Raw genomic sequence first — 27,095 nt, 5'->3', positions numbered from 1 at the left:
CAAAATGAACAAGCCAGTGATGGCCAAGCGGGCATGTCATCACTAATTGACATGTTGAAGCGGGTGCGTTTTAACCTCCATGGCAGAGGCTCTGTTGAACCCCTGAGACTGATTCACCAAACCCTTGGGGTTCGATCAAACCCAAGTTAAGAACCACTGCCCTGGACTTCCTGTGTGGAGTTGGCATGTTCTCCCCATGCCTGCGTGAGTTTTTTTCGGGTACGCTGGTTTCCTCCCACATTCCAAAAAAAGTGCTGTACATGGAGCAAAAAAAAAAATATTTATCTCATAAATAAAAATCATATATATACGACACAAAAAAATAAAACAATAAATTAATAACAAAGACAGTAGAAAGCACAAAAACATTAAAGCTAAAAATCAAGTCTCATGCTGAGTCAAAAGCCAAAGAAAATATTTATATGTATAGAAATATAAAATACATGTCCCACATTTATACATCCATCCATTTTCCGAACCGCTTAATCCTCACTAGGGTCGCGGGGGGTGCTGGAGCCTATCCCAGCCATCTTCGGGCAGTAGGCGGGGGACACCCTGAACCAGTTGCCAGCCAATCGCAGGGCACACAGAGACGAACAACCATGCACGCGCACACTCACACCTAGGGACAATTTAGAGTGTTCAATTAGCCTGCCATGCATGTTTTTGGAACGTGGGAGGAACCGGAGCACCCGGAGAAAACCCACGCAGGCCCGGGGAGAACATGCAAACTCCACACAGGGAGGCCGGAGCTGGAATTGAACCCGGAACCTCTGCACTGTGAAGCCGACGTGCTAACCACTGGACTACCGGGCCGCCCCACACATTTATCAATAATCCTAATACATGTAACTTGTGGACGGTCCCTAACTCAGACAAACAAAGGAAATATCAAACATTGATCGTCCGGCCAAGTATACTCGCTAACCCCTGGTTGGAAGTTTTTATAGACTGTCGGTTATAATTCTAAAGTGGAATTCACGTTAATTCGACTCAATCTGTCATCTACTGGCTTGTTTTCCTTCAAAGATCAACTCTATGGACCCTTTTATTGTGAAAACTTTAACTTCGCCTGCTCCGGAAGTAGTTGTATTCTGTCCTCATCGTTTTCAGTGGCTGTGCAGTAACTGAGTGAAAAAGTAAGACAATAAACAGATTTTTAACGTATTTTCATATCGATCAACATGCATCACCTAACCACATTTTAATTTACATGAAACCCACTTCACAGGCCATGGTGACGGCTGATGAAATTGCTAAATTGTGTTATGAACGTTTCAACGAGCTCCCCCGGAGAGGAAAGCCCGAACCGGGCAGAGGATGGACCTCGCTCGCCGCTGTGGTGAAAATCACGAGATGTGGAAAATCAGATAAAGGTGTGAGTGTATTGTATCTGTCGGCGCTTGTGTGCTTGTTATCAGGGCCGGTGCTAGTCATTTTGGTGCCCTAAGCACAAATTGTTGGTGCCCCCCCCCCACACACACACACATATCCGCACCGCACCACTCTTGTCAGAAATGAACAATATCAGTGTATTTGTCAGTTTTGCTTTATTTTAATTGTCAGTATTAACAATTCAAAAACGTTCACAAAAATAAGAGATTGATGCTGGATGCTGCTGCAAAGCCTATGGACCTGCTGGTTGATGGTTGATCTTTACTACTTGTGGTGTATGGTTAGTCATCTGAAACTTTCACTTGGCCTTGAGTTCCTCCTTGAACATATTGAAGCATTGATCCTACATTCAGAAATACAATAATAATAATTATGCTATTATTCAGGCCAATATTTAAAAGACAAATTCATGGAAATTTCAACTTTCTACCTTTGAGGACAAGGACTGTTCGGGTAGGGGTCCCCAACCGCCGGTCCGCGGACCGGTACCGGGCATTTGGCCGCACAGAAAGAACTTGCCTTATTTCCGTTTTATTTATTTCGGAATACGAGAGATGTTTTATTTTGAAAAATTACCGGATTCTCCGTCACATCCGTCTGTGTCACGCTTGACCCACGTCAAGCCACGCTTCTCGGTCACGTGACCGATGACGCTCAAAAACAAAACGCTGAAGTCCGCAAAATGAGTAAAAAAGCTGCTTGGAGGTCGCAAATGACAGTGGCCTTAAAAGTACGTTCGAGACAACTGGATTCAAGTTATGGCTGAATACTCTGAGATCGCCAGAATATGTGTGAAGTGGGCAGTTTCTGCAGCAACGGCGACTAAAACAAAATTACGAAGTAGACTGGACATGGACTTTGTTATTAAGGCATTAAACATTACCATAGCGATAAGTGTGTTGCGACCAGATAAGACGCTCCTTGTGTTTATTATTATATTTCGAAAACACCACAGTTTTCATGCAGCTCATACCATATTATTTTGTTGTATTAATCCGCCACACCTTAAATGCCGGTCCCTGAAAATATTGTCTGACTTAAACCGGTCCATGGGGCAAAAAAGGTTGGGGACCCCTGTGTTAGGGCACTATATAATTATTCCGGACATAATGTGAAAACTGTGAATACGAAAGGGAGAAATCTACACAGCATTAAGATCGATTTTTTTTCTCCAAAATTATACTTTCACCAATAGATTTCGGTCTTGGCCTCTGAACCTCTCGAAAATGTTGGTATAGATTGCTAAAAGGACGGAGCCCTCATTGCATATAAAACAACTTTGTCTTGTAATATTCCATTTAATTTTCATAGCATAATCAATGTGTTGGTTTTTACGTCATATATTTGGAAAGAAATTGAACCATTGACCAAACCACGTAAACCAGGGTTTTCTGATCATCGCATTACTGAAGTGCATGTGAACGCATCATCTGAACCTGGCTGTAGTTATTGTGGTAATCTAAATTTGGCTGTAACAACACAAACAAACACCTGCAAGTGACGCCCAAGTATCATCTCACAGTTTTTTTTCTTTTCCTCTTTTGCGCTCCTGACTCTTGATGCATTTCAACGACATGTCCAGATATCCGAAATAAACTTATGCTGAATTGGCGATTGAAGCATAATGGAACAAACCACTCATGAATGACAGACGGGGATGGCGGGGCACTAAAGGTAGACTGACGAGAAGTCCGCACAGGAGAGTTATCTTTTTTCCATATAAATAAGCCTACATTATTATTGTATTACGGTACATATTTATAAACCTTTATTCTAAATATTCTACAATGTTGTAATTAGAATTCCAATTGTTATGATTTTTTTTGTAGAACTTATTGTTGTTATTAGTATTATTACAGTATTATTATTATTACTATTATTATTATCATTATTATTATTAGGGTCCTCGCGCTGAATGCTGCATTGACCAAATTGTTTTCATAGAAATTCCTCTTACTAGGGTCCAAGCAGTGTGAGGTCCCCATTGTTTTTGTAGGAAGTATTATTACTGCCCAAGCTGCAATTGCTGCGAGGTCCATATTGTTTTTGGAGGAATTATTAGAGCTATGAAAATTCAGTGGTATATATAACTGCCCAAGACTTTAAAAAAGTCTGTTGGAGCCAGATGCTAAATTTAACAGGAAATCTGCCATTTTTAACTTTACAATTCGTCGCTGCCTTGATGACAAAAGCTGTTGTAACTTGACCCACATGATCAATTTTTGACACATTTGATGAGTCTACATCTGAGGACATCTACCAACGAATTTTTATCATAGGGCTAGCATCACCTACTGGCTAAAGGAAATTTATGTTTTATTCTTTGATGTTTTTCCTCTCAACCGATTGACCCAGATTAACCTCAGATTTGGTCGGAAGAGTATTTATGCCTTCAATTTTCTTGAAAAGCTGTTGTCATGGTAACATACTATTCGTCAAGAAAACACTACTTTTAGGGTCTAGACATGCACAAAAACTCATTAAACTTGGTAAACAGGTCCTGGCAACGTGGGATTTAAAAAATAATAATAGCCCCGCCATGAGTCGTCACCTTACCGTGGTGGAGGGGTTTGTGTGTCCCAATGATCCTAGGAGCTAAGTTGTCTGGGGCTTTATGCCCCTGGCAGGGTCACCCATGGCAAACAGGTTCTAGGTGAGGGGCCAGACAAAGCACGGCTCAAAGACCCCTTATGATGACAAAAATATATGGACCAAGGTTTCCCTTGCCCGGACGCGGGTCACCGGGGCCCCCCTCTGGAGCCAGGCCTGGAGGTGGGGCTCGTTGGCAAGCGCCTGGTGGCCGGGCCTACACCCATGGGGCCCGGCCGGGCACAGCCCGAAGAGGCAACGTGGGTCCCCCTTCCCATGGGCTCACCACCCATGAGAGGGGCCAAAGGGGTCGAGTGCAATGTGAGCTGGGCGGCAGCCAAAGGCGGGGACCCTGCCTTTGGCTGCCGATCCTCGGCTGCAGAAGCTAGCTCTTGGGACATGGAATGTCACCTCTCTGGCAGGGAAGGAGCCCGAGCTGGTGTGTGAGGCAGAGAATTTCCGACTGGATATAGTCGGGAACTTGCCTCCACACACAGCCTGGGTTCTGGTACCAGTTCTCTCGAGAGGGGTTGGACTCTCTTCCACTCTGGAGTTGCTCAAGGTGAGAGGCGCAGAGCAGGTGTGGGCATACTCATTGCCCCCCGGCTCAGTGCCTGTACATTGGGGTTCACACCGGTAGACGAGAGGGTTGCCTCCCTCCGCCTTCGGGTGGGTGGACGGGTCCTGACTGTTGTTTGTGCATATGCACCAAACAGCAGCTCAGCATACCCACCCTTTTTGGAGTCCTTGGAGGGTGTGCTGGAGAGTACTCCTGCCGGGGACTCCCTTGTTCTGCTGGGGGACTTCAATGCTCACGTGGGCAATGACAGTGAGACCTGGAGGGGCGTGATTGGGAGGAACGGCCCCCCCGATCAGAACTCGAGTGGTGTTTTGTTATTGGACTTCTGTGCTCGCCACGGATTGTCCATAACGAACACCTTGTTCAAACATAAGGGTGTCCATATGTGCACTTGGCACCAGGACACCCTAGGCCGCAGTTCGATGATCGACTTTGTAGTTGTATCATCGGATTTGCGGCCGCATGTTCTGGACACTCGGGTGAAGAGAGGGGCGGAGCTGTCAACTGATCACGACCTGGTGGTGAGTAGGCTCCGATGGTGGGGGAAGATGCCGGTCCGTCCTGGCAGACCCAAACGTATTGTGAGGGTTTGTTGGGAGCGTCTGGCGGAATCCCCTGCCAGAAGGAGTTTCAACTCCCACCTCCTGGGGACTCTGAGGTGGGCTCTCCTATCTCTGTGGTTGAAGTCACCGATGTGGTTAAAAAGCTCCTCAGTGGCAAGGCCCCAGGGGTGGATGAGATCCGCCCGGAGTTCCTCAAGGCTCTGGATGTTGTGGGGCTGTCCTGGTTGACACGCCTCTGCAACATCGCGTGGTCAACAGGGAGAGTGCCTCTGGATTGGCAGACCGGGGTGGTAGTCCCTCTTTTTAAAAAGGGGGACCGGAGGGTGTGTTCCAACTACAGAGGGATCACACTCCTCAGCCTCCCTGGTAAGGTCTATTCAGGGGTGCTGGAGAGGAGGGTCCGTCAGGAAGTCGAGCCTCAGATTGAGGAGGAGCAGTGTGGTTTTCGTCCCGGCCGTGGAACAGTGGACCAGCTCTACACCCTTAGCAGGGTCCTCGAGGGTATGTGGGAATTCGCCCAACCAGTCTACATGTGTTTTGTGGACTTGGAGAAGGCGTTTGACCGTGTCCCTCGGGGAGTTTTGTGGGGGGTGCTTCGTGGGTATGGGGTACCGAACCCCCTGATACGGGCTGTTCGGTCACTATACCACCGATGTCAGAGTTTGGTTCGCATTGCCGGCAGTAAGTCGGAATCGTTTCCAGTGGGGGTAGGACTCCGCCAAGGCTGCCCTTTGTCGCCGATTCTGTTCATAACCTTTATGGACAGAATTTCTAGGCGCAGCCGAAGCGTTGAGGGGGTCCGTTTTGGGGGCCTCAGTATTGCATCCCTGCTTTTTGCAGATGATGTGGTGCTGTTGGCTCCTTCAAACAGGGCTCTCCAACTCTCACTGGAGCGTTTCGCAGCCGAGTGTGAAGCGGTTGGGATGAAGATCAGCACCTCCAAATCTGAAACCATGGTCCTCAGTCGGAAAAGGGTGGAGTGTCCCCTCCGGGTCGGGGAGGAGATCTTGCCCCAAGTGGAGGAGTTCAAGTATCTTGGGGTCTTGTTCACGAGTGGGGGCAGGAGGGAGCGGGAGATCAACAGGCGGATCGGTGCAGCGTCTGCTGTGATGCGGATGTTGTATCGGTCTGTCGTGGTGAAGAAGGAGCTGAGCCAAAGGGCAAAGCTCTCAATTTACCGGCCGATCTACGTTCCAACCCTCATCTATGGTCACGAGCTATGGGTCGTGACCGAAAGAACGAGATCCCGGTTACAAGCGGCCGAAATGAGTTTTCTCTGCAGGGTGTCCGGGCTCTCCCTTAGAGATAAGGTGAGAAGCTTGGTCATCCGGGAGGGGCTCAAAGTCGAGCCGCTTCTCCTCCACATCGAGAGGAGCCAGATGAGGTGGCTTGGGCATCTGATTCGGATGCCCCCTGAGCGCCTCCCTGGTGAGGTGTTCCGGGCATTTCCCACCGGGAGGAGACCCCGAGGAAGACCCAGGACACGATGGAGAGACTATGTCACCCAGCTGGCCTGGGAACGTCTCGGGATCCCCCGGGGACAGCTGGAAGAAGTAGCTAGGGAGAGGGAAGTCTGGGCTTCCCTGCTAAATCTGTTGCCCCCACGACCCGGCCCCGGATAAGCGGTAGATGGATGGATGGATGAATAATAACGCCCCGATATAGATTTTTTTTTTTGCAAAGCAGCCCTGGTTGTACCCGTTTCCAAGACCAACGAGATTTTGGAGGTGGAGGTGTATGTAACAGCCCCAAAACTACAAAAAAAATCTTTTGGAGACATATGCGAAACCTAATAGTAAGTCTGCCATTTTTAATTTACTTTAAAATTCGCCTTGATTACCAAAGGTGCTGTAATTTATCATGTCTTCTAAAAAAAAATCTCCTTTTGATGATAGTTCAGGCATGAAGAGATTTCCAAACTTATTTTTCATGGTAGTGGTCGCTGCCTCCTGGCGAAAAGAAATATATATATTTTTTTCCCTGAGTAGGTTAACCAGCCCCACCTCATATTTGATATGAAAACACAAAATTTGTGATTTCGGCGTGCTAACCAGTCGACCACCGTGTCACCCCCCATGTTAACACAATTCATTACATTTTGCATAAGAAAATAAGCCAAAGGCAGAAATATATTTTCAAAATAACATATGTAAAACAACATATCACCAAGGTTTCATAAATGGGTCTCAAACATCTATCTCAAGGAAGCAAAAGCTGACACACAAAGTAATGACTTAGCCCAAAACTAAGGAATCCAAACGCTAACAACTGACTATAAGATTTACACCACAAACTAAGCACATATTGACTTAACAAGCTTCATGGATTTGGAAGCCGAAAGTGAAATGGACTGCTGTTGTCAGATGCTCTCACTCACACACACAATTGCAGAGACAGCAGCCACACACACTAAAAAAACCAACTACAGTATATACAATTGAGTTATGTGATTTCTTGACTCTACAAATGTGATGCTAGGCAGCTAGCGTGTTGCCTGTGAAATTGAATTCAGCTTTCCCTCAACTGTCATGAGTCACATGTCATTTAACAATGTGGGGGCAATTACTATTTCACATAGGGTCGGGTAATTTGGTTATTTATTTTTATTTTTGGCACTGTAATACATTAAACTGGCATTTAGAAACATATTTTTGTATTTCTTTGGGTGATCTCTGTGTGATACTAAAATTGTTTTGATGAACTGAATGCTTTGTATGTGATATATATGCAAAGAACACAGAAATCAGGAACTATTTCACAGCACTGTATCTCCTCGCTCTTCAAAACATTGAACGCGACCCAGAAGTTGTTCTGATGCCACCATATTAAGGAGGGTCTCAGTTGTCTCAAAGGCACTTCGCCGTGTGAGGACCGAACATCGGGGATCTTAAATGGAGGGGTTTTAAATGACAAAAATGTTTGAAATCCTTTCAATCTATGTTCTACAAACTATTTGTTGTGTGAGTTTTTTTTTTTAATTTGCTGCAGTTATTGTGAACATAATTAGGACTGTTTAACTGTTAACGTTTGAAAGAGATACTTGAAGGACAAATGGTCTTCAAGAACACTTGTCATTGTAAGTTTCTTTTTCTCGGCTGTCGACTACAGAGTTAAAACACTATGTTGTATATATCTTCAAATGTAATGTGACCAAAGTTCAGTGCGAAAAGGTACAGTCTATTGACTTGACATGGGATGTAATATTGTGAGTTTGAGTTTATTTATTAATAATAAATGTATTTGTTTTGTTGAAATATTTAATTTGAAGTGCAGGATAAACCTCCCGTTGCCAGTTTAAGTGCAATGTACCAGATTTTCCGGACTATACAGTAAGTCAGTATTTTTTCCCCCAAACTTTGAACCCGGGTTTTAATGTGATGCAGTTTATTCATGGATTTTTTACTGATGAGCGTCACGTCCTCAATATTCACCTGAGGACGTCGCTTATTGTTTCTCTTCCTCTGTTTGCCGACTCCAAAACAGTCATGCAAATGTTTTGCTAAACCTGAACATGTCTCCCAGAGGCTTCAGCGATTGAAGAAATTGAAAAAGATAATCTTATTCCTCTGATTTTATTTTCTCATTCGTATATTTACAGGTATTTTACACCCACTGTTCACATTTAATCCTCTCATTTCTCCTTTATTTCTCAGTTACAAAAGAAATCGTTTCCCTTGGAACTGGAACAAAGTGTATTGGACAGACTGCCATGAGTCCCAAAGGTATGTGGGATTTAAATTTTTTGATGTGTTGCTTAAATCAGCCCTGAGGATTACACGACTTTGTATTTCTAATGACGGTCCCAAAGAAATTGGTAATGATGGGTCAGCATGGGCATCTGGCATAAACAGGAGTGAGGTGGCCATCAGGAATTTAGATAATTTCCTGAACGGCCGATCCATTTATTAACCAATCGGGGGGGAAAAACAGACCACCAGCAGTGCTATTGAACCACATTTGCTGGTGGAAATTGGGCTGCTGTTCGTCAGACATGAAGAAGAGGTACTGTATTGAGGTACAGGTATTGGTTCGGAGACAGAGGGAGAAGAGGCAATTTAGGAAGTTTTATTTCATTTTCTTCATTTAGTTTTTTTTACTCATTTAGTTTATTTGGTCAATTCAAATCAGCAGTCAATACGCCATCCACATAGTCCAAAGAAAGACCAAAGGTTGAAACCGAGGCTTATACTGTCTACCCTTTTGATATATCAAAATGTCACAATTATGCAAAAAAGAGAATTCCAGAATGGAAAAAAACACAAATCGAAATGTGAAATATTTCTCAAGCTCGTCTTTTTAGGTATTTTGATCGTTGTTTGTCACACATGAGTCACTTCTGCTCTTGATATGTTCTTTGGCCAATGGAATCAACAGGGTTTGCAGGAATCTCTGAATGCCTATCATGGAAGCGCATACGCAGGGCTCTCAGGTTTTTATTTTTTTTTAATAATAAAATGATGCTTTGCCAATTGAGGAGTGTGATCCTTGATTCATACTTTGAAACATATATATTTCTATTGTTACAAGAGTATAGACTTCTTGCCTGTGAGTACTTTTGCCGGACAGTCTGTTGCTGCAAGCCCCAAACCAGACTGTGATGGAGCAACACAGGACTGATTCAAAGATTGCTGTGTTGAACTGTCTCGGCAGATCCTGTGGCAAGCCATGCTTCCTCAGCAGCCTCAGGAAGTACATCCTCTGCTGTGCCTTTTTTCAGGATGGAAATTAATGTTGGCCTTCCACTTCATGTCCTGAGAGACTCTGATTCCCAGGAACTTGAAGGTCTCGACGGTTGACACACGGCGGTTAGACAATGTGAGGGGCAGCTATGGTGAAGGATGTTTCCTGAGGTCCACGATCATCTCTGCAGGGTTGACCGTGTTTGTTCCAGGTTGTGTTGGCTGCACCATAGTGTCAGCTGCTCCACTTCTTGTCGGTATGCAGACTCGTTGCCGTCTTTGATGAGAGGCCTGTGATGATGACTGTGTTGTCGTCTGCAAACGTGCCGTGCAATGTGGTGCAGTCGTTCGTATCGAGCAGGGGTGTCAAACTCATTTTTGTCGCGGGCCGTAATGTAGTTATGATTTCCCTTGGGGGGCTGTTATGACTTTTGTGTAATCATATAAACCGTGATTACGGATTAAGTATGACAATTTGAAATTTTGGCTCAGACTTTAACAAGCATCATGGAAGTTGACATGCATGATTTGCTTTTGCGGGCCACATAAAATGATGTGGTGGGCCAGGTCTGGCCCATAGGCCTTGATTTGACACCTGTGGTGTAGAAGAAGAAGAGCAGCGGAGAGAGGACAAATCCTTGGGGGTCCCTGGTGCTGATGGCACGTGTTGATGATGATGTCCTTCCCAGCGTCACCTTTTGCTCTTGGAGCCTATTTCACTTCGTCTGACAGATTCTATTTGTGACTTCTTGATTCATCAAATGTGGTGCAAAGGTGTGAAATTGAACTCAGTTTTCTCAAAACTGTTAATCACAGTTACGTTGTGATTTAACAAGGGGGGCAATTACTGTTTCACATAGGGACAGCTAGTTTGGGATTTGTGTGTGTGTGTGTGTGTGTGTATACGGTATATATTAATGAAATCAATTTGAACGTGATTAAAGTTTTGATTGCGAGATTAATGCAGCAACATGTCACAGCGGATGTTACGTTGCTCTATAAATAAACCGGAAACAAAACAACAAGCGCGCTGCATAGGTCCACGCGCATGTCTGTTTTGCCAGCCACGGCAGCGCGAGACACCGAAAACGGATACTTAAAGAGTTTATGAATGGAAAGTTTACTTTTAAAAAGTTGCCAGATAGTTCCACTGACAAGACCAAAGTGACCTGTATGTTATGCAGTCGTAAACTGAGCTATCATCACAGCACGTCAAGTCCGAAATACCACTTAATGGCCAAGCACACAGCTGATGTGAGTACTCCGGCTCCTCGTCTGAGACAGACAGCTATGAATAATTTCAAAGCGAAGAAAATGGATAACACGACGAAGAACAAATTTGCTGAAGCCATAGCGAAATGTAAGGCTACTGCATGCAAGCCTGTCAACATTGTCCACAGCTAGACTCAAGCTGAAATCATTCGCATTGCGTCGAACGACTCCACTACGGATTGCCAGCGAGAGCCTCCATTACAAGCTATGTACAGAAATTGTACGTAGCGGAGAAGGGTAATGTACACCAAGCGGGAGAAGACACTGTTTCGGGAGAGAAATAAGAGACTTGGTTGATGAGCCTCTGGTGAATAAAGAGCAGGTAGCCTGTTGAGTACGATGTATGCTACAATGTATGCCACTGACAAAGAGGTACACAAAAGAGAATGAGGCCAGACAAATAAACAGGCTGTTCGCAACACAACCTGCGAAAGTGTACGATCAGTGGCAGGGTTCTAACAGCAGAGCAGACCCACCAAGACTGGAAACTGAACGGTACTGGAAAGGCATATGGGAGAAGGAGGTCGCACATTACAGCAGTGTACAATGGCTGGTGACCCTGAGAGAGGCGCACAGCAACCTCCCTGTACAGAACCCAGTTACCAAAACAGTGGCAGACATACAGGAAAGAGTCTCAGATATGAAAAACTGGACAGCACCAGGCCCGGACATGGTCCACACTACTGGCTAAAGAAACTCACAGCACTCCATGAGCACCTAGCAGCACAAATGAACCAGATGCTGAGGGATGGGACTCACCCAGGATGGCTCACCGAAGGGCGAACGATCCTGATCATGAAGGATCCCTCAAAGGGTGCAGTCCCACCCAACTATCGGCCAACAACTGTCTCTCCACAACATGGAAGCTCATGTCAGGCATCATTGCGGCTAAGATAAGTGGACACATGGATCAATACATGAGCGAAGCACAGAAGGGCATTGGTAGAGATACCAGAGGAGCCAAACATCAGCTCCTGGTTGACAGAACAGTCGCACAAGACTGCAGGTCCCGATATACCAACCTGTGCACATCCTGGATTGATTACAAGAAAGCCTACGACTCGATGCCACATACATGGATCACTGAATGCTTGGAGTTGTATAAGGTAAACAGGACCCTAAGAGCCTTCTTTGCGAACTCGATGAGGATGTGGAAAACCACACTTGAAGCCAATGGCAAGCCAAACCCAAGTGTCCATCAAATGTGGTATATACCAAGGTGATGCACTCTTCCCACTGCTGTTCTGCATAGGACTGAACCCCCTAAGCCAAGTAATCGCCAAGACAGGCTATGGATACCGCCTCAGAAATGGAGCTACGATCAGTCACCTCCTCTACATGGATGATATAAAGCTGTATGCGAAAAGTGAAAGGGACATAGACTCCCTGATCCACACAACCAGGATCTACAGCAGCGACATCGGGATGTCATTCGGGCTTGAGAAATGTAGTCGGATGGTGACTAAGAGAGGAAAGGTAGTCCGCACTGAAGGGGTCTCACTCCCTGAAGGAACAATAGCAGACATTGAGGACAGCTACAAGTACCTCGGTATACCACAAGCCAATGGCAACCTCGAACTGGCAACAAGGAAATGGCCAAATACCTCCAGCGAGTGAGGCAAGTCCTAAGAAGCCAGCTCAATGGCAAGAATAAGATCCGGGCAATAAACAGCTATGCTCTGCCAGTGATCAGATACCCTGCAGGAATAATAAGGTGGCCAAAGGAAGAGATTCAACTTAACTCAACTCAACTGTATTGATACAGCACTTTCAAACAGCCATCGCTGCGAGTACCACGGACGTTAAGACCCAAAAGCTCCGAAACATGCATGTAGGGTTCCATCCCAAATCCAGCACCCTGAGACTGTACACAAGCCGAAAGGAAGGAGGCCGTGGACGAGTGAGTGTGAGAGCCACTGTCCAGGATGAAACATCCAAGCTCCATGAATACATCAAGGAGAAGCCTCCAACAGATGACGTACTCAGAGAATGTCTCAGATAATGGGGAACAGAGAATTAGGTGCTGGAATAGGGACCATCATGGGAGGACAAGCCCCTACACGGGATGTACCACCAGACCATAACTGAAGTGGCTGATCTCAAAAAGTCCTATCAGTGGCTAGAGAGGGCCGGCCTGAAGGACAGCACAGAAGCACTCATCCTGGCTGCTCAGGAGCAGGCCCTGAGCACCAGAGCCATAGAGGCCCAGATATACCACACCAGACAAGACCCAAGGTGTAGGTTGTGCAAAAAGGCACCTGAGACGATCCAACGCATAACTGTAGGGTGTAAGATGCTGGCAGGGAAAGCTTACATGGAGCGCCATAACCAGGTGGCTGGCATCATCTACCGAAACATCTGTGCAGAGTATGGACTGAAAAACCCCAAGGTCAAAATGGGAAACACCTCTGAAGGTGGTGGAGAATGACCGAGCGAAGATCCTGTGGGACTTCCAGATACAAACTGACAAGATGGCAATGGAGAACCAACCGGATATCGTGATCGTAGATAAAGGGCAAAGGAAAGCCGTTGTAGTGGATGTCGCGGTCCCAAGTGATGGAAACATCAGAAAGAAGGAACACGAGAAACTCGAGAAATACCAAGGGCTCAGAGAGGAGCTGGAGGGAGCCTGGAACGTAAAGGTGACAGTCGTGCCTGTGGTGGTCGGAGCAGTGACCCCCAAACTAGATGAGTGGTTGCAACAGATCCTGGGAACAACATTGGACATCTCAGTCCAGAAAAGCGCAGTGCTGGGAACAGCAAGGATACTGCGCAGAACCCTCAAGCTTCCTGGCCTCTGGTAGAGGACCCGAGCTGAATGGGGGACGGACACCACCCGAAGGGTGAGACGAGGATTTATTATAGCAACGGCTCTGATCGCAAGCTGCAATTGCAGACTGCTGACCGCTAACAACTTTCGGTAATGCAGGTCAGGCGCCTTTTTTCTTTTCTTTTTTATTTTTATTTTTATTTTTTTTTGTGAAAATGAGACTGATAGGATCCCTAGGGCGCAGTGTGCACTAACAAGAAAATATATAATATTGATAACACACACAGACAGACAAATGTTTTGTTTTTTCCTCAATTTCCCTCTACACCCCTCAAGATCAAATTTGGACCAGTCCAAGCTCCTGGTTGATTGCGATCAACCTATCGGGCACCCCTGTTTATAGCTCTGTGTTTCAATCATTTTTCCTGTGATACAGTTTGTTTCTACTCTGCTTAGGTGATGTTCTCAATGACAGCCATGCAGAAGTCATTGCCAGAAGAGGATGTGTCAGGTGGGTACTGTACGCACAGGGCCGAATCGACAAAGATTGAAAAGCAGCCGCTTATAACCCTTGCACTTAATTTGCACTGGCAGTTTGCCTCAGCGTAATGTCCTATTCACAAAGGATATTGCGCGCACGATATCCCAGCGCAAACACGACCATAACTTTGACAGCTGTGTGTATTTGCAGCGGACTTTCTTCTGATTGCCACACGTGTTCCGTTCATATTTGATCTTGAAATGTGAACGGGTACATAAAAAGATTGGATTTAACAAAAAATTACGAATTGGCCATCACGCCCTGCAGCGTGTACATTGCCTTCGATCCCGCCGTCTATTTGACCGCAAAATCTAGTTGCCAGAATGAAGACGACATGTAAATTCTGCACCTCGCTCAATATTATTCGAACTAGAAGGTTCTGAGGAACTGTTTTATGGGGGTCATGGGCTTTTATATGCCCTGATTCACCTTGGTTTACTCATGTAGTCTGTGCTGGGATGTCAACACTCCCCTTCCACTCTGTGATTTTTGGCTCTTCAGAAGCTTCTCAGTGAGGCTTGTCTCTGAGATTCCTCGTGACTTCGCTGGTATTAGTCGCTCCATGCTTTCAGCACTGCTCTCTGTGGCTTTCTGGAGGGATGTCATAGAACAACGATTACGTATGTAACTACGGTTCTGAGTCCCAAATGACCGCCAAGGCGTCCGGTCACTCAGAATCCTCGTGTTCACGCGAGAAGGTTCGGAAGGACTGTTTTCCAGGTAGCACCGGCTTTTGTACGCCCTGAGTCACCCAAGGTCACGAATGACTTGAGGGTGGGGAAGGGGAGTGGGAATAAGAGCGCTTTAAAAAAATGCTGCTTTGACGATCACGAAGTCACATAATTATAGATGATTATTTAAATGAACCCCCCCCCCCCCCATCAATCATTCAGCCTTACTTTCAAGTGTTTTGTCCCATAGATCATATGTGATACATTCGCCAAATGAAGCGAAGGGTGTGCTTAAAGCTCATAGGATGGTATAAATACCTGTTAACGAATTTGGCTCAGTTCGCTGCATTATCAATGATTTGGGGTTCATCCAATCATCCATCCATTATTTGTTTTCTCTTTTCTACCCCCCAATTTTGCTGCTGTAGACTGCAAATTTCCCCAATGTGGGACAAATAAAGGTTATCTTATCTTATCTTACCCGAGCCGCTTATCCTCACAAGGGTCACGGGCGTGCCGGAGCCTATTCCAATTGTCTTGGTTCAGCAAGCAGGGTATACACCGAACTGGTTGCCAGCCAGTCGCAGAGCACACATAGACAAACTCGCAATCATACCTAGGGATCATTTAGAGTGATCAGTCGAACTACGGTGCATGTTTTTGGAATGTGGGAGGAAACTGGAGTATCGGAGAAAATGCATGCAGGCCATAGAACATACAAACTCTGCGCAGGATGGCCAGGACCTGGAATCGAACCCATGACCTCTGTGCTGTGAGGTGGAGATGATGAACAGTCGATCATCGTGCCACCGGATTTGGGTTCATTGAGCATATTTTTGTGTGTATATTGTAGATATCTAACCCAGGAGTTGCACAGAGCTGTGAGCGGAAGGGGAAGCTCTGTGTTTTGTCAGACAATGCATCAAGGGAAATGGAGGCTTCAGCCAGGAATTTCTTTCCTCTTCTTCACCAGTCATACGCCATGTAAGTTTCTGCTTGACTGTATGGAAGACCTAACATCAATTTATTTTCCGTAGGAAGTAGTGTGTGTACGAATGTTTCTTTATTTTTTGTGATATTTTTGGTTTATTTGTTTATTTTGCCAATTGTATGTCTGCTGTTTTTCCACTACTATCATTAGATTATATTTCTTGTGAATATGTACAGGCACCTTCTCTCCTGGTCCACATTCTGCACATATTTACACATTCACAAATGTTTGTTTGCCAATCACACTTATTGTTGCGTCAGAAAAAAATCAGAATGTAGTTGAAATGAGCACACATTAGTTTTGTGCAAATCCATCCCTCCGTTACCTGATCCGCTTATCCTCACGTGGGTCACGGGTTACACTCTGAATGGTTGCCAGCCAATCACCAGGCACACAGACAAACAACCATTCACACTCGCATTCACACTAGCGACAATATAGAGTATTCAATTAACCTACTACACACATGGAGGAAACCAGAGTATCCGGAGAAAACCCACACAGGAACGGAGAGAACATGCAAACTCCACACTCAGATGCCCGGGCTGGAATCGAACCCCGAACCTCTGCACTGTGAGTCGGCTGTGCTAAACCAGGGGTGTCTCATTTTAGTCGTGGGCCATTTTGGAGTTCTGTCTTCCCTAGGAGGGCAGTTACAACAGTGAAACCACAAAATTATGACTTGTACACAACAAATTAATAGATTACTAGTTTTGAAATCAGTCATTATAATAGTTTGTTCAATTATTTTTCGAGTGAGTGTAAACAGCGGAACAAAACTATTGCAAAATCTTAACATGATTTATTACACATGACAATTTGACATTTCGTTAGATTTTGCAAGTTGACACACATGATTTGCTTTCGCGGTCCACATAAAATGACCTGGGCCTTGAGTTTGACACCTGTGTGCTAACCAATCCACAACCGTGCCACCCATTTTGTGCAACATAAATACAATTTTAATTTCATTTATGTTTGCTCGATTACAAAAAATAATAAAACTCGATTTTGCGTTTGCGTGTTCTTTATTATTATTTTTTAAATAGGAATGCTTTATGCAACTCTAATGTTATTCAGTAAAGCCTGGACAGCCAGCAAGGTTAAATTTGTGGGCAAAGTAAATAGCAGTTGTGGTGCGTCGTGGGAGCGTCACCAGCAGGAGTGTCATGGACGGTTGCCGGTCCACGAAATATCAACATACAGCACAAATGAAATTTCTTCCCTCTCAAGACAAAATAAAACAAATAGTCAGTAATGCTGTAAACCCTGCACTTGGTTGGCAACCAGTTGAGTGTGTACCACTGTCTTCTGCCAGAAGACAGCTGGGATGGACTCCAGCACGACTGCAATGCTTGTGAGGATAAGTGGGTTCGGATAATGGATTGCTGTTGTAAACCCCCACCGAAACTTGCTGTCACACTGGCAAATTTTTTGATCCATCACTGGAGCACCCTATATTTTAAGTCTGTTCCGTGTTTTCTCTTTTTTTTCCCCCTTTTTTTGGATCACCTCAAAATGTGGTATTCTGTTACACTGGCATCTGACAGTCTTCTTGTACCTCCAAAATCAGCATTTATCAGGGGCACCAAAAAACATCAGGTTTACTCAGCCATCAACATTGCATGGTCGAAGACAGCAAATCATTTTCAGCACTTTAGATTTGCCAATATATTGTTAAAAAAAATAGCACACATACAAGTGAAAATTCACAATCCAGTTATAATATTCTTGAAAATATTACATATTCAGCTTTTCTTTCTAATTCATATCAACATGTTTTCAGTCTACAGTAAAAAAATATATAGAATTGTCCTTATTAAAAACACATGAATTAACAATTTGTTTTAAAATTGTCATTATTTGTTTTGAATTTAAAAATGATCTCGATTTTTTTTCAGACAAGCACTACTGACCAAATATAGCTGTCATACTGTAATAACCTTTAAAAACAGGGAACACCTCATCCTAATTTATATGCAACTCTTGTCTACTAGGTGGTGATGCCTCCATAATCCCCACTAATGGCAGGCAGCTTCAAGTGTGTACTTCTGTCACATCCATGAAGACTGCTCACGGGACAGTTGGAGTAGGGCTGAAAAGAAAAGGCAAAGCACATATTCCACACCAAGACTCCAAGCGGCCCTCTAAAGAAGAAAATGACCCCGAAGAGATAAATCCAGACGATATTCAAGAATCGAAACAGCCCCTTTCCTTGCCTTTGTCCTCATCTGCAAGTGATGGTGAGCCTTCACAGAGCCCATCTGCCAAAACACATCTTGAGACACATGCTTTAACTTCAGCCGAGCTGATTCTGAAGACCAGTGCCCTGTCAAACGTGAGCCCTATCGTCTGCGCTACGCTGAATTTACAGGTCTATGATATTCATAGAACAGGAGCCAAGTCTGTACCAGGTGGCCTCGCTGACCCTCTTCAACCGGGGATGGGCTACCATAGCACAGGATTACTGCGGTTAAAGCCCGGTCGAGGAGAGTCAACTCTGTCTCTCTCGTGCAGTGATAAAATGGCTCGCTGGGGGGTGTTGGGCTTCCAGGGTGCTCTTCTGTTCCATTACCTACAGGAGGCGCTCTACTTTAGCACCGTAGTGATAGGAAAATGCCCCTTTAGCCACGAGGCCATGCAAAGAGCTTTGATCACAAGGTAAGGCTTACCGTATGGTTCAAATACCTATTTTACTTTTGTCATATAAAAGACTTATTCTCTGCATTTTTTGAAGAGCTGTACAAATGATTTTGGTTTCAGTGTAGCATATACAGAACAATGTGTATGTTCCATGTAGTATTCACTGTGTTAATTGAGAGCTCCTATGTTGTGTTTGTCCTGTGCTATTCAGATGCTCCCATATAGCAGACCTCCCTGCTGGTTTCTCAGTGTCGCAACCAGTTTTTCTCCATTCAGAATTGGAATTTCCCTTCAGCCGTCACCAGACTGAGCTCCAGCACAGGGAAGGACAAGGATGCATCACACCCTGTGGGGCAGGTAGTGTGTGGTCAAGTAGTCATACGAGGTGTGTCTGAAAAATTGTTGGAATTTAGTTACAAAATCCAAATTATTCCCATGGAGTAATCCCCCGGAGTCTATCGTACTTTCATACGTATTTTTTTCGTGACCCTCCACAACTTTGTCTTCACGGCCATCTTGATGTCGTCCACGTTTTCAAAACGTCTCCCCTTGATGACACCCTTGAGGTCGGGAAATTAGAATGCATTCATACAGATCCAGCTGATGTACCGAGAGAGTTTGCTGCAGCACACCAATGTTCTTTTCGGCCATGATCTGTCAGATGCTCAAGGCATAAATTGTCTTGCTTTAAATATCATATTTTCTCACTCAAGGAATGAACCAAACACCTCAGGATCTCTTTGTAGACGTGCTGGTTGATCATCTGGGCTTCACTAAAGGATGAAAACGGGTTCTGTAACTTTTCTGACACACCTTGTACACAAAAGACCAAATTTGTTTGCACCCCACTGTTGTTGACCCCCCCCCCCCCCCCCCCCGAAAACAAAAAACCCCACCTTGGTCAGAGAAATAACTTGAATCTGACAAAAAGTAATACAAAACAGCGATAAGCAGCAATGAAGGGCCCATGCAGCCCGGGCAACTTTGCCATACTGCCGCGTTGGTGTACTGGCACACTGGAATTGAAATTTCTGTGAAAATGGCCTCGGAAAGCAGAATCAAAATCAGAATCGCCTTTATTGTCATTGTATAGAACACAACGAAATTTGGGTGCCACTCCTTAGTGCATTTCGTATATCCGGTTAATGCTGGAGCAAAAGGACAGGATATCACATAAAAATGGCGCACATCATCTTTTTCATTGTTTTAAAAATGAACTAAATAGTCATCAAATTGATGTACTCTGTAGTTACTACTTATTATGAATGCTTTAAAACTGGCAACTTATAAACAATGGAAAATTGTGTTCATGGATGGCCATCTTTGTGTCATTCATATTTATGACAAAACGAGAACATTCATAATCGAAAGCAAACAAACAAGTGGAAATGACGAGGACCCATTCCGTGTTGCTGTGTTTCAGCTGTCAGCTGGTGTAAAGTGCCCGAGCAGCCACTTGATGTCACTGCCAGCGGCTTCAAACAAGGAGTCACCAAGAAGGCCTTGGGTACAGCGAAAGCTAGGTCGGCATGCAGTACTCTCGTAAAAAACAAAACAAAAAACAACATACATAAATCAATAAATATATACATTTGATTATTTGATGACTGCAGATCTATTTAAAATCATCTTAATTAGGTGTGTCTATTTTTCCCATTTTTATCTCTCTGTCTAGGTCTGCTTTGTGTAAACTGGAACTTTTCCATTCATTCTTGTCTCTGGTGTCGTCTACCGATGCTTCTGCACTTCCTGACTCTCTCAGGTACCACAACAAAGGCGCTTTCATCATCTCACTGTTGTTACCCTGAAGCGTAAATCAAGCCACTCCATTGTTTTCACAAATCTAATTTCATAATGACAAACAAAACCCCAAATTCTTTATCTTGGACTGTGTATGAGGGATGAGCTTTGATTAAAAAAAAAAAAAAAAAAAAGGAGTGACACAATTAACAAATTCTTCTATTTCTTCCTCTACGCAAGTATTTTATTGCAACACACTCATTTATAAAGTCTGCATACGCACAGAGGTGTGCGTAAAACATCCCTTTGCAACTCAACTTTATTTACAGAGCACTTTCAAAGAGTCATTGGTGCATCTAAAGTGCTTTACATGGAGCAAAAATTGTCATAGCAAAACAATGAATTAAAAAAAATGCTTTAATACTGAATTCAGAAATCAGCAATTAATCAATCCATTTATCAATGAATTGATGCTAACACAAAGACACCATCAAACAGAACAATGCCAACTGTCATACTGTGTCAAAGGCCATAGAAAGTATGGGCCAAGAAGAGTTTTAAAAATGGACAGGAGCGGGCTTGCCGAACGAACATTTAATGGTAGGTTGCCATGGCGATGCACTGGTTGGCCAGCAAAATCATGCTGATTTTGATGGTCTAAATCTGTGTCAAACATACGGCCTGCAGGCCGGAACCGGCCCCCAAGGGGGTTTGACCAGGCCCGCAGGATAATTTAAAAGTGAATTAATGTTTGTACTGTTTTGATCAGAGTAGAAGACAACAAGAGTCTCAGTCTGTCACTGAGACAGACCCAACACAGCAGGCGATATCAAAGACGTGAATACTTTATTCTATTCTATACACATTTAATAGCACTCTCCTGAGTTTGTTAGGTGTAGCCAGGGATTAAATTTAGATTTTATATGCACGTGTAAATGGTTTAAAAATTCCTTTCTTTATAAATCTGGTTTATCTTAAAGTGCATTACTATATTTTTCAATACCAATTACTTGTTAAAGTTTTGTGCCTTTATACAATCAGTGGGATCAGTTGCAATGCATATGTGTGAATGATAAAAGTAAATCGCACATTTGTCTAAGGCAGGGGTGGGCAATTATTTTCCCGGGGGGGGCCAAATGAGAAGCAGAAAATATTGTGGAGGGCTGGGCCAAAAGTTAGAAATAGAAATCGAAAATAAAGAAGATAGCACAATGTCTTTGTATGCCAGTAATAATGTAAGATTCTCCTCCACCATCACACTCAGCACCGGTTCTCCTCAAGGATGTGTACTGAGCCTCCTGCTGTTCACGCTCTACACATTTGACTGCTCTCCGACTCTTATTAGCGGTCCAGTTTGCGGAAAGTTTTTAACATGATTACAATCAAACCGTTCTAGGAAATGTTCATTTACTCGAGCCACAAGCAATTCACTCTGAGCATGGAAATTGCCAGAATCGGACTGAGTAAGAATCGCTTCCTTGTTTTTCAAAGTCTCGTAGATTTGAGTCTTTCCGACTCCAGGCGTCTCCTGAATGTTTCGTACTTTGTTACCCGCTTCGTTTAATCCGATACATATCACTTTCCCTTCCATGGTCATGACTCTCTCCCTCTTTCTTCGTCTTCCCCTCCCTCCCTGTGCTCTGCAACTTGAAGTAACTGCGCCACCTGGTGTTGAAATACCTGTCATTACAAGTCCAAACGAAATGAATGCAATCAAACCTTTATTGTGCACCAATCTTCGGCGGGCCGGATTAAAAAGACCAACGGGCCGGGTCCGGCCCGCGGGCCGTAGTTTGCCCACCACTGATCTAAGGAAATCTAAGGTGCTTCATGAAATGTTTTGTAAAAGATATGTTCATTAAATTTCAACATTTTCCGAGTGGTCTTGTGCTTCTTTAGACCAAAACAAAGGAAAGACATATTATTTTGGTTATTTATAGCAGAGTATGGTATAATTTTAATGGTCCGGCCCACTTGACATCTACCGAGGCCGTATGTGGCCCACAATATGAAATGAGTTTGACACCCCTGGTCTAAACGTACATGAAAACACATGAAATTTTGTGCACACAGATTTTGTGAAATAAAATATCAATAGCTAGTGTATTGTGTAATTTTTTTTCCCCAAAAATAACTCACCCCAAATATTTAACAAAATAGCTCCGGATGTGCGTTTCATGTACCGTATTTTCACGACTATAAGACGCCATTAAAAGTCTTAAATTTTCTCCATAATGGACAGGACGCCTTATAACGCGGCGCGTCTAGTGTATGCGCCGAGTTCCAAAGGCTGACTGAGAGCACTTCTGGCCGACACGCTGTTTATACAGAGAAAAGGCAACAGGCATGCGGAAGTCCGCCAATGAGTGAAGGGTGGGCATGTAAGAGGACGCTAAAGGCACATCCCTAGCAGGGACCAGTCGCCAATGAGTGAAGGGTGGGCGTGTAAGAGGACGCTAAAGGCACGCCCCTAGCAGGTACCGATCGCCAATGAGTGAAGGGTGAGTGTGTAAGAGGACGCTAAAGGCACGCCCCTAGCATGCCGTATGTTTAAGATGGCGTATGTTTTACCATGCCTGGCTCCGCCCAATAATACAGTGCGTTTTGTGTATGTGTCAAATACAGAAATAGCACCTGTGGCTGAGACTGCGCCCAACAATACGGTGCGCCGAATGATCGTGAAAATACGGTAGTTCAACAAAAAGTGGCAGGCATACGTAACAGCCCCAAGACCTGCGAAAAAGTCTCTGAACCCAAGAGGAAGTCCACCATTTTTCATTTCATTTAAAATGTTGTCTCTTTTCAAATATATTCAAGGGGAAGTTACATTTTCTTGTAAATAATATCTTCAATGCATCGCCAGAAGTCTAAAGTGATTACGATTGCATTTGCGGAATCTGGCAAGATGAGCCTTTGGGCACCGTGATTTTCAGTAAAAGGCAGTGAAATGGCAAAGCCGCAAAGATGGATGGAAACTAGTGGATTTTTCTGTTGCAATCATATTCCACAACTAAATCCTATGAGAAATGTAAATTTTGGCTACTTCATTGAAAGATGTTGAAAATGAAAAGTTACCAAAAGCTTTATCCAGTGACTGTAGATAAAGTTTTTGTTTGTTTGTTTGTTTATTGAACATAAAACATATATACAGTAATAATTTGACAGAAAATAAGGTAGATAAAAAAAGTAAAAAGAAAGAAATCAATCTTCATTCAACACAGTTATTATGTTCAAGGGAGTAGGAAGAAGTAAAAAACTTATCTAGTCCTACCCCGTTATGTGATTGTATCTAATAAATCATTTTTATATCAATCAGAAAAGTAAGAAGAAAGAAGTCTCCATTAAGGCTCATACTTTACCCTTAACCGTGATATTTTTACAACTTTTGGTTTGTATCGGGATTATATACTTCCACACCCTGACACTCTTGTGTCAATTTTCTCTTAAATTCATAATGGATATTTATATACCTTTCTCTATTTATCAACTTAGTTCTGATTTATCATTATATTTAATGTTTTGAATTTATCATTTTAACTCTGATTGATGTAGGTTGTTTGTACTATTTTTTTGAATTTGTTTTTTAACTCAGCAAGCGATTTACTCATTTTCAGGTCGGTTTCGAGATTATTCCACAGATTAACACCTTTGATAGATACACTTCTTTGCTTGATGTTTGTTCTTGTTTTGAGTTTTTTGAATAAGTTGGTACCTCTTAAATCATAGCTGCTTTCTCGAATTTCGAAAAACTTCTGAATGTTTTGGCAGAGCAGGTTATTGTGTGCTTTGTACATTAATTGGGCGATTTTAAAGTCAACCAGGTCATAAAATTTCATCGTATTTAATTTGATAAATAGTGGATTTGTGGGTTCCGTATATTTTGATCTATTAATAATTCGAATTGCTTTTTTTTGTAGGTTGAGAATAGGGAGTGTGTTTGTTTTGCAGGCATTTCCCCATATTTCCACACAGTAGGTCATATATGGTAATAATAATGAGGTGTACAATGTGTACAAAGATCTCTTATTTAGCACTTCCTTGGTTTTGTAGAGGATCCCTACGGTTTTGGCTATTTTTCTTTTTACGTTATCGATATGTGGCTTCCAACATAGTTTTGAGTCTATTACTAATCCGAGAAACTTGGTTTCATACGCTCTTTCTATCTCAATTGAGTTTACCATAATTTTAGCTTGGTGTTTGATTGGTCTTGTGCCAAAAACAATTAACTTCGATTATTTCAGGTTAAGTGACAATTTATTTCTGTCGAACCAGTTTTTTAATTTGTTTAATTCGTTTTCTACGGTTGTCAGGAGCTGTTTCAGATTTATTCCAGAACAGTAGAAAGTTGTATCATCAGCAAATAGGACACATTTAAATTGTTTTGAGACCTTGCAGATATCATTTATATATAAGATGAATAGTTTTGGACCAAGCACTGACCCCTGAGGAACTCCGTGAGTGATTTTTAGTTGATTAGTTTTTTTATTGTTGAGTTGCACGTACTGATATCTGTTTTCTAAATAACTTTTTATCCATTTATAAGCTACACCTCTAATGCCATATCTTTCTAGTTTTTTCAATAATATACTGTGATCTATTGTGTCAAAAGCTTTTTTTAGATCTAGGAAAACCCCAACAGTAAATTCTTTGTTGTCTATATTAGTGGCTATTGCTTCCACAAACTCCATAACTGCCATTGAGGTGGTCCGCTTTTCCCTGAAGCCATATTGATTCTCACTTAACAGCGCATGCTTTTGTATAAAGCTATCAAGTCTGCGAGAAAATAGTTTTTCTAATATTTTTGAAAATTGTGGTAGTAGTGATATTGGTCTATAATTTGTAAACCGATGTCTTTCTCCACTTTTATAGATTGGAATAACTTTAGCAATTTTCATTTTTGATGGAAAGATACCAGCTTTGAATGACAGGTTGCATATGTGCGTGAAAGGTCGCACTACATATTCTATAATCTGCTTTATTATTGTCATGTCAATATTAAAGCAATCAGTTGACTTTTTATTTTTAAAAGTTTTTATAATATTTGATACTTCTTCTTGTTTTACAGCAGTAAGGAACATCGTGGAGGAGTTTTTTTCTACATATCTATCTATTTCAAACAAGTTTGTTGGATCAGGAATTTGTTTTGCTAGGTTACTGCCGATGTTGACAAAATACTCATTAAATTCAGTTGCTATTTCTGCAGTTTTTTCCAAAATAGTATTTTTGCCTTTGATAAAATACTCTGGATAATCCATTTTTTTAGGACTATTTCTGATTACTTGGTTAAGTATCTTCCATATTTCTTGTGTGTTACTTTTATTCTGCTCTAATAGTGCATGATAATGATCTCTTTTACTGGTTCTTATAATATTTACTAGTTTATTTTTATAGGTCTTATATTTTTTTTCTGCTTCTTCAGTTCTCAATTTTAAAGTCAAATAAGACTTCAACCTATAATTGAAGCTAATTTTATTTGTATAGCCCGTACCCACAAGGAAGTCAAAAAAGGCTTAGCGGGGCCCATAAAATTACTGGCATTACATAATGCAAACTCCCAACCAGGCAAGGAAGGACTGGCCCTCCCAAAAATAAATACATAAAAAAGATCAACTTAACTTTATAGCCGTACAACCTTTTTTTTCCAGTGGTTTGAGAGAAGCGCACATATTATTATTGAATGTATTTGGAATATCCAGTTTTGAGCTCAACAAAGCTTTGACTGCATTTTTTTACTGCATGGTCTGTGGCTAGCTCCTGTAATGTGGATTATCACCACAACTCGGACGGATTGCAAATGATCATTTCACATTTACTGAGTTTTCAGTCAAAAAGCTTGGTGTTTGAAATTGTACAGCTTTGGCGGAAGTCAATGCTCTATTGAATACCGTAAACCAAATGGGTCCAACTCTAGGCCCGCCACATCATTTTATGTGGCCCGCGAACGCAAATCAAAGATGACAACTTTCAAGATGCTTGCCAAAATGTGTACCAAATTTCTAATTCTCATTTGTAATAAAGAAGAGTGATACTGTAAGCAGTTTCTTGTTCCCAAACCCCATCATTCTTATCTTGTCTTAAAAAAAAAAGAAAAAATGGGAATTTCTCCATTGTGAGGCAAATAAAGGTCTTCTTATCTTATTACAGTAACTGCATAGACCGGTATTCTTGACTTCTTTATATGGTTTCAGTCATAACGGCCCTCCGAGGGAAACTGTTACAAATAATCAGGCCTGCGACAAAAATTAGTTTGATACCCCTGCCGTAAAACTGTTCTTTCGGAAAAGAAGCTGCTTCAAATAATCAGGTGTGAATGAGTATTATGCGATTGTATATCCACAGGAGGACTGATCTGCACACGTACTTGGACTACAAGGAGGCATCTGAGGTCTACCAACAAGCTTGGCAGCTACTTCGCAATCAGGCCTTCCCTCTTTGGCCACGCAGTGACAGAGACCTCCTGCTCTTCAAATGAAACCCAATATAGCTCGACTAAGGTTATTGGAGGAACAAACTCACGATAGACTTGGATTTGTGATTGTGTCCCTCAAATCTCAGAACAATAACCATTTTCATTGATGTCGTCTCGACACACAAATGGATCCACTCTGGAGTATAGTAAAAAAGTCATTGCCCTCGTAAATCTGTGCCGACTCCCTCCTAA

The 27,095-nt window shown here is 42.9% G+C and overlaps 1 protein-coding gene across 2 annotated transcripts; it reads left to right on the top strand.

Moving 5' to 3' along the window:
* Window positions 1–1,078: 1,078 nt before the first annotated feature.
* adat1 (adenosine deaminase tRNA specific 1) lies at window positions 1,079–27,074 on the top strand. Of its 2 annotated transcripts, XM_086108357.1 has the most exons (10): window positions 1,079–1,139; window positions 1,232–1,376; window positions 8,781–8,849; window positions 14,305–14,359; window positions 15,914–16,044; window positions 18,049–18,712; window positions 18,906–19,051; window positions 20,118–20,217; window positions 20,370–20,456; window positions 26,774–27,074. In XM_086108357.1, exons 2-10 carry the CDS (start codon window positions 1,235–1,237, stop codon window positions 26,904–26,906), a joined length of 1,527 nt encoding a protein of 508 aa, XP_085964483.1. In that variant the 5' UTR covers window positions 1,079–1,139; window positions 1,232–1,234; the 3' UTR covers window positions 26,907–27,074. The 2 variants fall into 2 exon arrangements, with proteins under 2 accessions (XP_085964483.1, XP_085964484.1); XM_086108358.1 differs by lacking the exon at window positions 1,079–1,139 and having other exon boundaries at window positions 1,232–1,378.
* Window positions 27,075–27,095: the final 21 nt, after the last annotated feature.

Source organism: Hippocampus guttulatus, chromosome 4, assembly GCF_054856545.1.
Source record: "Hippocampus guttulatus isolate MCC_2025c chromosome 4, RoL_Hgut_1.0, whole genome shotgun sequence".
Lineage (NCBI taxonomy): Eukaryota > Metazoa > Chordata > Actinopteri > Syngnathiformes > Syngnathidae > Hippocampus > Hippocampus guttulatus.
This window is presented reverse-complemented; position numbering and strand designations above follow the sequence as displayed.

Excerpts from the sequence above, each read along its gene's own strand:
- adat1 (XM_086108357.1), top strand. The coding sequence starts at position 1,235 with ATGGTGACGGCTGATGAAATTGCTAAATTGTGTTATGAACGTTTCAAC. Across the intron at positions 16,045-18,048 it reads CTTCACCAGTCATACGCCAT|GTGGTGATGCCTCCATAATC; the intron begins GTAAGTTTCTGC and ends CTTGTCTACTAG. Across the intron at positions 20,457-26,773 it reads GCACTTCCTGACTCTCTCAG|GAGGACTGATCTGCACACGT; the intron begins GTACCACAACAA and ends GTATATCCACAG.